At 39.6% G+C, this 8,910-nt stretch overlaps 1 protein-coding gene across 1 annotated transcript; it reads left to right on the plus strand.

Annotated features, from left to right (window-relative positions):
• The first annotated feature begins 4,433 nt into the window (after positions 1-4,433).
• On the plus strand, positions 4,434-7,294 carry dusp2 (dual specificity phosphatase 2). Its single transcript, XM_010749557.3, has 4 exons — positions 4,434-5,029; positions 5,311-5,432; positions 5,566-5,785; positions 6,291-7,294. The coding sequence occupies exons 1-4, from the start codon at positions 4,642-4,644 to the stop codon at positions 6,506-6,508; spliced, it is 948 nt and encodes a 315-aa protein (XP_010747859.2). The 5' UTR covers positions 4,434-4,641; the 3' UTR covers positions 6,509-7,294.
• The last annotated feature ends 1,616 nt before the right edge of the window (positions 7,295-8,910 follow it).

Below are 8,910 nucleotides of genomic sequence, written 5' to 3' on the forward strand. Positions count from 1 at the left end.
GGTTATTGTCCTCAAGTTCAGACACAGCATTGTGTCAGGCCAGATATTTCTTGGCAGACTCTTTGCCTCCAATGACGCTCTAATTTACTAACATACGTAGGAATTAAACAGTTTAACTAAATGAAAATGAAACAGAGTTACTAATTATTTATGAGTCACCACATCCAGGAAATCAGTAATCGAGCCAACTCTGAAGTATTTAATCAGTTTCAGTTCAGGTTTTTCTGGGTAATTTCTGATAAAAAATGTTGAAGTAGTCTATTGGGTTTGTGAGCTATGACAAATAGTGTAGTAATAGAGTATGCTGGTGTGTGTGTCTGCATGGATGGTGACAGGATGTATGTGCGGTTCTGTTTCCTGTCTGGCTCCTGCTGACATGGGGGCGAAAGTTGAAAAAACAACAACATTCTTTTAAGACACCCACCATACAGAGACACTGGCTTTTACAATTCTCCACTGTGGGTTTATGTGTGTGTTTAAGCCTAAAGTGCAGGTTTTGGCTACAGTAAATGCATGCTCAGCGGCTCTACTGACAGCCATGATGAACTACATACCAAAGTGTGTGTGTGAGAGAGAGGGTGTACTGCTGTGGATTGAAATTGCAGCCTCAGCAGGGAGAGAGCACGACAAAGTGGGAGTGCTGCTGAGGAACCAGCAGGCAGTGGTGAGCGAAGGGGAAGAGGGAAGTGGGAACATGAAGAAAGTGAAGTCAGAGGTTTGAGTGGGAGATGTGTGTGGGCGGGCAAAGTGTTTTCAATGTGAGGAAATGAAGACAGAGACGTCATAATCCACCTTATACAGCCCACCCCGCACATAAAGTATATTTTTTCTGTGTGTAACATGGCAATGAGTGTCCTGTGTTGGGGTGGAGGGACGTCTACAGTATCCCACTCAGTTAGAATAACCGGTGTTTGACTTAAACATTACTCATGTAGGATTGAGACAAATCATACTCAAAACAACTCAAGTAAAAACACAAAAAAAGACTACATTCACAGCAAAAAAAAAGTTACTACCACTTCTCTGCATCATCTGGGATGCATGGTTCACATCTGATCACATCTGACTGATGACATTGTCACCCAAAACTGTCATCACATGATTCTGATTCAAATATTGTTTTGTTTTTTTCTCCCCACAACCAACTTCTCACAGTAACAGTAAAGCCATTACACACAGAGCAACTCATCCTTCACACTGCTCCCATCTGATTGCAGATACAGGTCGCTGGCCTGTTGAGGGGCACGCCATGGCAAGGGTTTTGTCCCTTCTGCCATAGCATCTCTTAACAAAACACCCCGGTAACTGTCATGTGCTGAGAGCTGTATGGATGGAAAAATGTGCTGTGCTGTACTGAATGTTTATTTTTGTGGTTATGTTGTGGCGTAATTATTTACATGTATGTGAGGCTTTGTACACACTGTGGTCACACATTTCCATGCAAAGACAATAAAGTATATAAATATTTAAAACCAAATATGAATAGAATAAATGGAGCATGGAAGTACCTAACAATTTTACAATAGAGCCTTACAAACATGATGATGCCAGATAAGGGAAGTGTAGTCATACAGTCAGATGACGTCATTGACACCATGTTTTTTCCAGGTGCTGATGTCAGATACATCAGCACACAAAAAGGGAACACAACGGGCAGGTTATAACATACCTGAGCCCCGCCTATTTAAAACCAGTTATACACCGACAGAAAAATAATAATAACTGGAAAATTGCCTTAAGCATCAATGGAATATCTTGTTTGCTGAACTGACTTGTCTCTAATATTTGGCTTTTCAGGTTAAGCACAATATAAATAATAAATAATACTATCAGTCTGGTAATGTTCTATATTATAATATTTCTATGTAATATTTGTCTTTAACAATTCCAACAAAAGACCCAACAATAAATTAGGATATGATAAGATAAGAAAAGAAAAGAAATGACTTATAAATTAAATAAGTGAGCAGAGCTGGTTATGATGGATGTCTGCTTTGCTAACATCCTCTTCTCCCCCGCTTCCGCTATGGAGTCTAAGGGTCAGTCCAGGACAGAGCTGGACCTCTCTGTGCTTTCCCCACCCCAACAGGCGACAGATTATTGCAGATGCCACTACAGAGTCATAGAAGGTTTTAAGAGAGTCCTGCATACCCAACTCCACACTCCCATAGGGATGGGAATTGATAAGATTTTTACGATTCCGATTCCATTATCGATTCTGCTTAACGATTTGATTCTTTATTGATTTTCTTATCGTCTCTCATTTGGGGAACAAAAGGAGAACAGTTTGATCAGCATCAACTTTGTTTAGTTAGAAGTATCACGACCTTACAAAACCAACAGCGAGGTCAAAAGAGGCCCACAGCCTAGTAACGATATGTAACTGTTGCCATCTTTTCTGGTAAAATGCAGCCAAACTTTGGAGCGTTTGAACCGAGTGGGTGCCATTGTTTACTACTGATTGCACTGCAGGTGCGAAACTTGCGTGAGTTATGTGGCGTAATTTGTCATGCTTGCTGGAATCGAGCGCGCGTGACTTCTTGGGGAAGTTACATGACGTAATTCGTGCTATCTGGAATCGATAAGAGAATCGTTAGATAAACTGCCAAACGATTCCATGGAATTGAAACACAAAAAAACGGTTCTCGATTCCCATCCCTACACTCCCACTCTCACAAGTATTGTCTGTGTAGCTCTTATTCGTCTGTGCTAAAGAACTCTATTTTTAACTATTAAAAATAAACCGATGAGCTATATTGTGGTAAACTAAGGTGCTGTAGTTTATTTGAAATCTATCCCACATACTCACTAGTGCACCAAATCCACAGCTGAGGGATTTTTTTTTAAATGTAGTTATTTGTGACTTGTTTTTAAAGATAGATGTCTTCAGTGGACTAAAATAACACATTGTTGGTTTTGGTCTTTTCATGGGATTTGTTGACAGCTACAAAAATATAGACCAGCACCAGCTGTATCATTTGAGTGTAAGTAAAATGTGTAGGTTTATGAAAAAAAAAGGTTATTCCGTTATAATTTTGGGACTATTTTTAGTACATTTCTATCTTGTTTTTGTACAAAATGAAATGTGTGTGCGGTCAAACTATAACTGGTATATGCCTGTATCATCAAAAGAAACACTATCTGTAATTAAAGCTGCAAGCAGCGATGGTCGGGCCCTCGCGTCGAAATGTGCATAATATTGGTCTTAATAACCACAAGAAGTTTCAGCTAGCTCTGAGAAGGTGCTTCCTGCCGATTTCTTCTTTGAATCTTTTTATCGCCACACCCACACAGTTTCCCCAAAATTCATAATTTTGAGAACTTTTACTCAGGAAGTCGATATGAAAACACCCACTCAAGTTTGAAGTCAATTGAATAAAATCCCTAGGAGAAGTTCGTTCCGAGAAAGTAGATGAAAGGCCAACACTTTTGCCTGAAAATCAGCCAAAAAGTCAATGGAGTCACATTTTTTTCCCAAAAAAAAAATCGGCACCGTTGACTTTGACGCTCTGATGAAAAGTTGAGATTTTGATAACTTTTCATTGTCGAGGCCTTAAGAACACACACGGCAAGTTTCAAACACATAGAATGAAAGCCCTAAGAGGAGTTCATTCAAATACAACCCCCTGGAAATTACCCCCAAAACACGAAACGGCCAAATTTGGAACAAAATGGACTCCCTCCAAATTTCGTACACGTTGGTGAAACCATGGCGAGGGGCCCCTCCGAAAACATACATCTAGGTGGCGCTGTAGAGCCATTTTTGTACGTCCATGTGCGAGATGTGTGACTGAAATACGTAATTTTATACCAGACTTTGGGGGGGGGGGGCAGGCAAATTTTTGTGAGTTTTTGAGTACATATAGGCTGTCTAAAATGCGATTTACTTTTAAACATTCGAAATCCAATAGGGCCTCGCACAGCATACCCTAATTATGCCTTTAATATAAACTGTTGGGGGGGGGGGGGTTTCAGTGTGATATGTTATAATGTGCTTTAGATTTCTCTGCAGAGCAGAAATAAAGCAAGTCTGTTCTGGCTTGTTATCAGTGCAGAGCGTTAAAACCTTTAAAGGAAGCTGTTACTTTTGTCTGTGGTCTGCATGGGGCAAAAAACGGAAGCAATAGTCTTAAGTAGATCAGGTTTAATCTAACCCAAATAACCGAGCTCAGCCCTCACTCTTTCCTCTGAAGGCAGCTGGATCAGGACTGAGTAGGGAGGGTTGGGTTTGAACTCTCGACATAACGTCATTCAATACAAAAACACGGGATAACCCCAAACCACGTGCGCGGTAGGAATATTAGGTTTGACGTCAATGTCCATATGAGGAGTGGCAAGCAGACCAAATAAGGTGGTTCCGTCTCTGACGTTGTTCCTCCACTGGAACACAAGGCGGGGCGACCCCGCCTCTCTGACAGCTGTTATCAATGAACAAATGAAAGTCTCAACCTAAAGCTGAATTTACCAGACCTGACGGAGAGCTCACCAACTGCTCTCTGCAAACATCTACAGTAGATTTTATTAATCTACAAAGACAAAACAACTAAAGTCAGGTTTTTTATTCTTTGTTTGTTTTTTGTTAAGAACAAATAGTTTATTATTTATTACTTTTAAATTATTTTCAACTACACCTTGTCAGCCATGATGTCTAACAGTGAGCTTTTGGAAATAACTGGCAACGAGCTGGTTCACATACTCAGGACACCCCGGGACCAGTACACCTCTGCCGGGTGTGTGGTGCTGGACTGCAGGCCTTTTCTTGATTTTTCTTTTGCCCACATCTGCGATTCCGGAAACGTCAACTGGAACTCAATGCTCCGTCGTAGATCCAAGGGTTCAGTGGTGGCTCTAGAGTGGCTCATCCCGGATAAGGCGCTCCTGGGCCGGCTTCGGCGCGGGGAGTTGTCCCCGGTGGTGGTGGTGGATGAGAGGAGCCGCTCCGTGTCCGAGCTGAAGGCAGAGAGCGTGGCCCAGATGCTGCTCACAGCCCTGCAGAACGAAGTGCAAACGCAGCTCTGCTTTCTGCAAGGTAATGAAACATTTTCAGTCTATTTATCTAATTAAATCAAATTTTTGAGTTTTCAAGAAAAAGTCATGAGCTACTCATGTCTACCAACTAAGCATACAAATATATTTTTTTATTTATATGGTTGATGATTATAACTTGCTTGTAAAAATCCAACTTAATAATATAAACTGTTTATCTAAATAAATCTAAACTGTACATATAGGCTGCTACTTCTTCTTCTGTTTAGACACATTTTGAATGAAGCTTTTGGTGACCTAGCTAATAGTGTGACCTCCATTTAGGTGGATTTGAGGGATTTTCAGAGGCCTATCCAGATCTCTGTTCCAACTCCACCAGCAAACATATCTCAACAGTGGAACCAGAGCCAGTGGTGACGGGTAGGAGGACACCAGCATATGATCGGGTAAGATAAAATTCATTTTTATAAGAGCTAATAGACAATTATAAGTAGAGTTTGCATCACAAAAAAGATCAAACTGCATAGTGATTATTCTTCATGTTAAACGTGGACTCTGTCTTGATTTTGTAAATTACAGGATGGTCCAGTGGAGCTGCTGCCCTTCCTGTATTTAGGCAGTGCCATCCACTCCTCCCGCAAAGAGACCCTCGCAGCAGCAGGCATCACAGCTGTGCTCAACGTTTCCTCCACATGCCCCAACATCTACGAGGGGGAGTTCGAGTACCTCCGGCTCACTGTGGAGGACAACCTAGCAGCAGACATCAGAGCCTGCTTCTCCACAGCCATCGCCTTCATCGGTGAGTTTCTCCTTTTAAAACATCCCAACCTGTGTGCAGTGTAATCTTAAAATTAAAGTTCAGTCATTATGTGCTCACTGTAATGTAACAAAGTTAGTGAACACAGTTAATCAGTCTTGTCTTAGTTAAGTAGGCCATTTTTTTTTTAACTTGAAGAAACATAAAAGAAGCTTGTACACAATAATCCACAATCTGAGGTTTATAGACCAACTGATTACAAAAACAACTGGATTATGTTACACAAGCTGCAACATTTATTGACATTCTGTTTGCTTATTTTGACCCTGCAAAGCTGAGTTCAAAACATCAGTTTATAACTTTAGTTGAGTTTCCATGAGCGTTGTGAATAATAACATTTTCCTTTCTGGTTAGATTGCTCCTTCAGTCAAACTGTTAAAAGCTCTCTGCTTGTAAAACATTCACAGTGATGTCTGATGTGAAATGGAGCATAATGTACTAATCTCTCTTCCTCTTTCCGTCTTGTCTTTTTCCGCTCCGCCTACAGACTCAGTGAAGCAGAGTGGTGGTCGGGTGCTGGTGCATTGCCAGGCAGGTATCTCTCGCTCTGCCACCATCTGTCTGGCTTACCTCATACACACACAGCGCGTCAAGCTGGATGAGGCCTTTGACTTTGTGAAGCAGCGGCGTCACGTCATCTCCCCGAACTTGGCCTTCATGGGACAGCTGCTGCAGTTTGAGACTGACGTTCTCTGTCAGGGGTGAAGACACAGGCATATTAAGCAGAGGGATATTTACAGGACTGTTACTTTTTTATTACTGCCTCTTGTAGGCTTGACTAAGAGCATTATCAGGAGTCAAACCATATGTACAAAAATGAGTACATTCAAAAAGTGTATGATTTGTACATTCAGAGAAAGCTACTTGTGTTGCTGGCATCACATGGCTGATATATCTTCTAGTTTCAGGAGAAACTGAGATCCTGATACATCAAACTGCAGTTGGTAATACAAACTCCACTGTTAGAACCACGTTATGAACTGCTGTGATTCTGAGCCAGCAAGTTAGAGCAGCTATGAGGTAATTTTCTACTTCAGGGGAAATAATACCTGCTTGTTTGGTTTTGTGTTTGTGTGTTTGATTTATGTGCCTGATGTTTTGCAAGGGCTGTCTTATTTTGAAACCAAAAGTCATTTCTTCACAGTTACGACCACTGTGAGATAACATGTCTTTATTTTTAATGAAACAACACTGTGTTAACTACTTAAGGCAATGCTGGATGAATCACAAGTTTTATTGTCTGATTTATAAAAATGCACTAACTACATCTGGTGTCTAATTGTTCTGTATTGTGAGACAGATTACACTTGGTACACACAAACTGGAAGAAGTTGTTTTTTATTGTAAATAGGATTTTTATTTATTTATTGTTTCAACATTTATTATGACAGTGTTATTTACTGTTAGTGCACTTTATACTTACACAGTCTGGTTCATTTCCACTGTTTCTTTTTCTCCACTAAAATAAAAACCTGCTGGAGTGAACACTGAGTCTGGTTTACTCTGTTTATTCTGCTTATTTCATGCATACACAACACAATGTTACTTTTATATCCCAGTCTGAGGCATCCCCTCGAACAAAGTTTGGACAAAGCACCCCCTCACATTCCCCTTAGTGTTGTGGCTTGAACGCCCAGATGCCCATGAGATCATGATTATATTGTTTGTTCCCATATGCTCAACCATTGATCTATTAGCATAATATTGCTGTTTGACATAACAGACTACACCAAATACACAATAAACGTCAAAGCCATTTGTTAGTTTCTGACTCTGAAAGTTGGAAAACCTGTTGTTAACCACATTACACACATTCATGTAATCTCCTTTTGGTAACTAAATGATTACTAATTAATTCACTAATTCACTGAGCCTCCCTAAAACTGTTTGGATTTCCATGTGTGTTCACTCTTGCTATAACAAAAGGTATTAAAAATAGGTTTTCAGTAAAAAGTTCTTTCGATCATATCGACTGACATAAATTTCACATCCACTTACTCAAGTTGAGACATTTGTCACAAGGATTCTCATGAGGAACAACAAAGATGAGGTCATTTGTAATCAGGAAGTTGGGGAAATCCAGCTAGGCAGCTGAAGAATTCACATCAGACATTCATAAACATACCAATACGACACCTACTGCATGTTGTTTTAGTGCTGTATTGTTTAAACAAATGATGATTCTTCATTTTACAAGACTCCAACTTAGATATTATTTCATCCACACTGATCTATGTTCAAATATGTCAACATTTGTTTAATAATATCAGACTACCTTTTACCTACCTTCTACCATTTACCTTATTTTATTATGGGTAAATGTCTTTAACATGAATTTCTTCTCAATCCTCTGTAGGTCGATGTATTTTGAACATTGAATTAATCAATCAATTAATTATCAAATAACATTTGTGCTATGTGTAAATAAAAAGGCAGTACACTCTAAACTTACCAAATAAGCAGATACTGTATGTCGAAGAACTATTACGATAGTGGTAGACCAGCTGACACAACTAAACTCACCCATGATGACAATTATGCCACCCACACACTTGTGTCGGACATAGCTAAAAAAATCCACTTCCTCTCATTTGCTAGTATCCACTGCTCATCATGTTTGAAAGCGTATCTGTTCTGCTTGACTTCTTCCTTCCATTAGTCACAGTTTTACAGACAGAGGTCAGAAAAATGCACCTTGGAGTTTTCAAGTTTTGATTAAGACTGAAAGTTTCAACATCAATTGCAACCCAGAAAAAAAACATTTGGTTTTGTTTTGTGACCTTCATTGTCATTTTTGGTTTACATCATTTGAAGTGTATGCATAAAGTCTAATTAAGTGGAATGGATATTTCCATCAAGCTTAGCCTTTCAGTAACAGGTTGTAGTCCTTCATCTGTTAAGGTCATAATTTTCCATATAAAGATCCTTACTCAGTTAGATAAAGGCTTGTTAGAGAGGCTGAGATTCAATGTATTTCACAGAAAAACATACAATATTCATCCATTTACTATAAAATATGCTTTTCGCATTTCTCTACTTTATTTTTTTTATTTTCCATAAAAAAGGAAGGATAAATAAATGTTAGGTCTGTTTGAGTGCATACTGTA

The sequence above is a fragment of the Larimichthys crocea genome, chromosome III (assembly GCF_000972845.2).
Source record: "Larimichthys crocea isolate SSNF chromosome III, L_crocea_2.0, whole genome shotgun sequence".
Classification (NCBI taxonomy): Eukaryota; Metazoa; Chordata; class Actinopteri; family Sciaenidae; genus Larimichthys; species Larimichthys crocea.

What these genes read in the sequence shown, in the direction of transcription:
- dusp2 (XM_010749557.3), top strand. Translation starts at nt 4,642, where the DNA reads ATGATGTCTAACAGTGAGCTTTTGGAAATAACTGGCAACGAGCTGGTT. An exon ending in GCAGCTCTGCTTTCTGCAAG is followed by an intron (nt 5,030 to 5,310) that starts GTAATGAAACAT and finishes ACCTCCATTTAG; the next exon opens with GTGGATTTGAGGGATTTTCA. An exon ending in CACAGCCATCGCCTTCATCG is followed by an intron (nt 5,786 to 6,290) that starts GTGAGTTTCTCC and finishes CTCCGCCTACAG; the next exon opens with ACTCAGTGAAGCAGAGTGGT.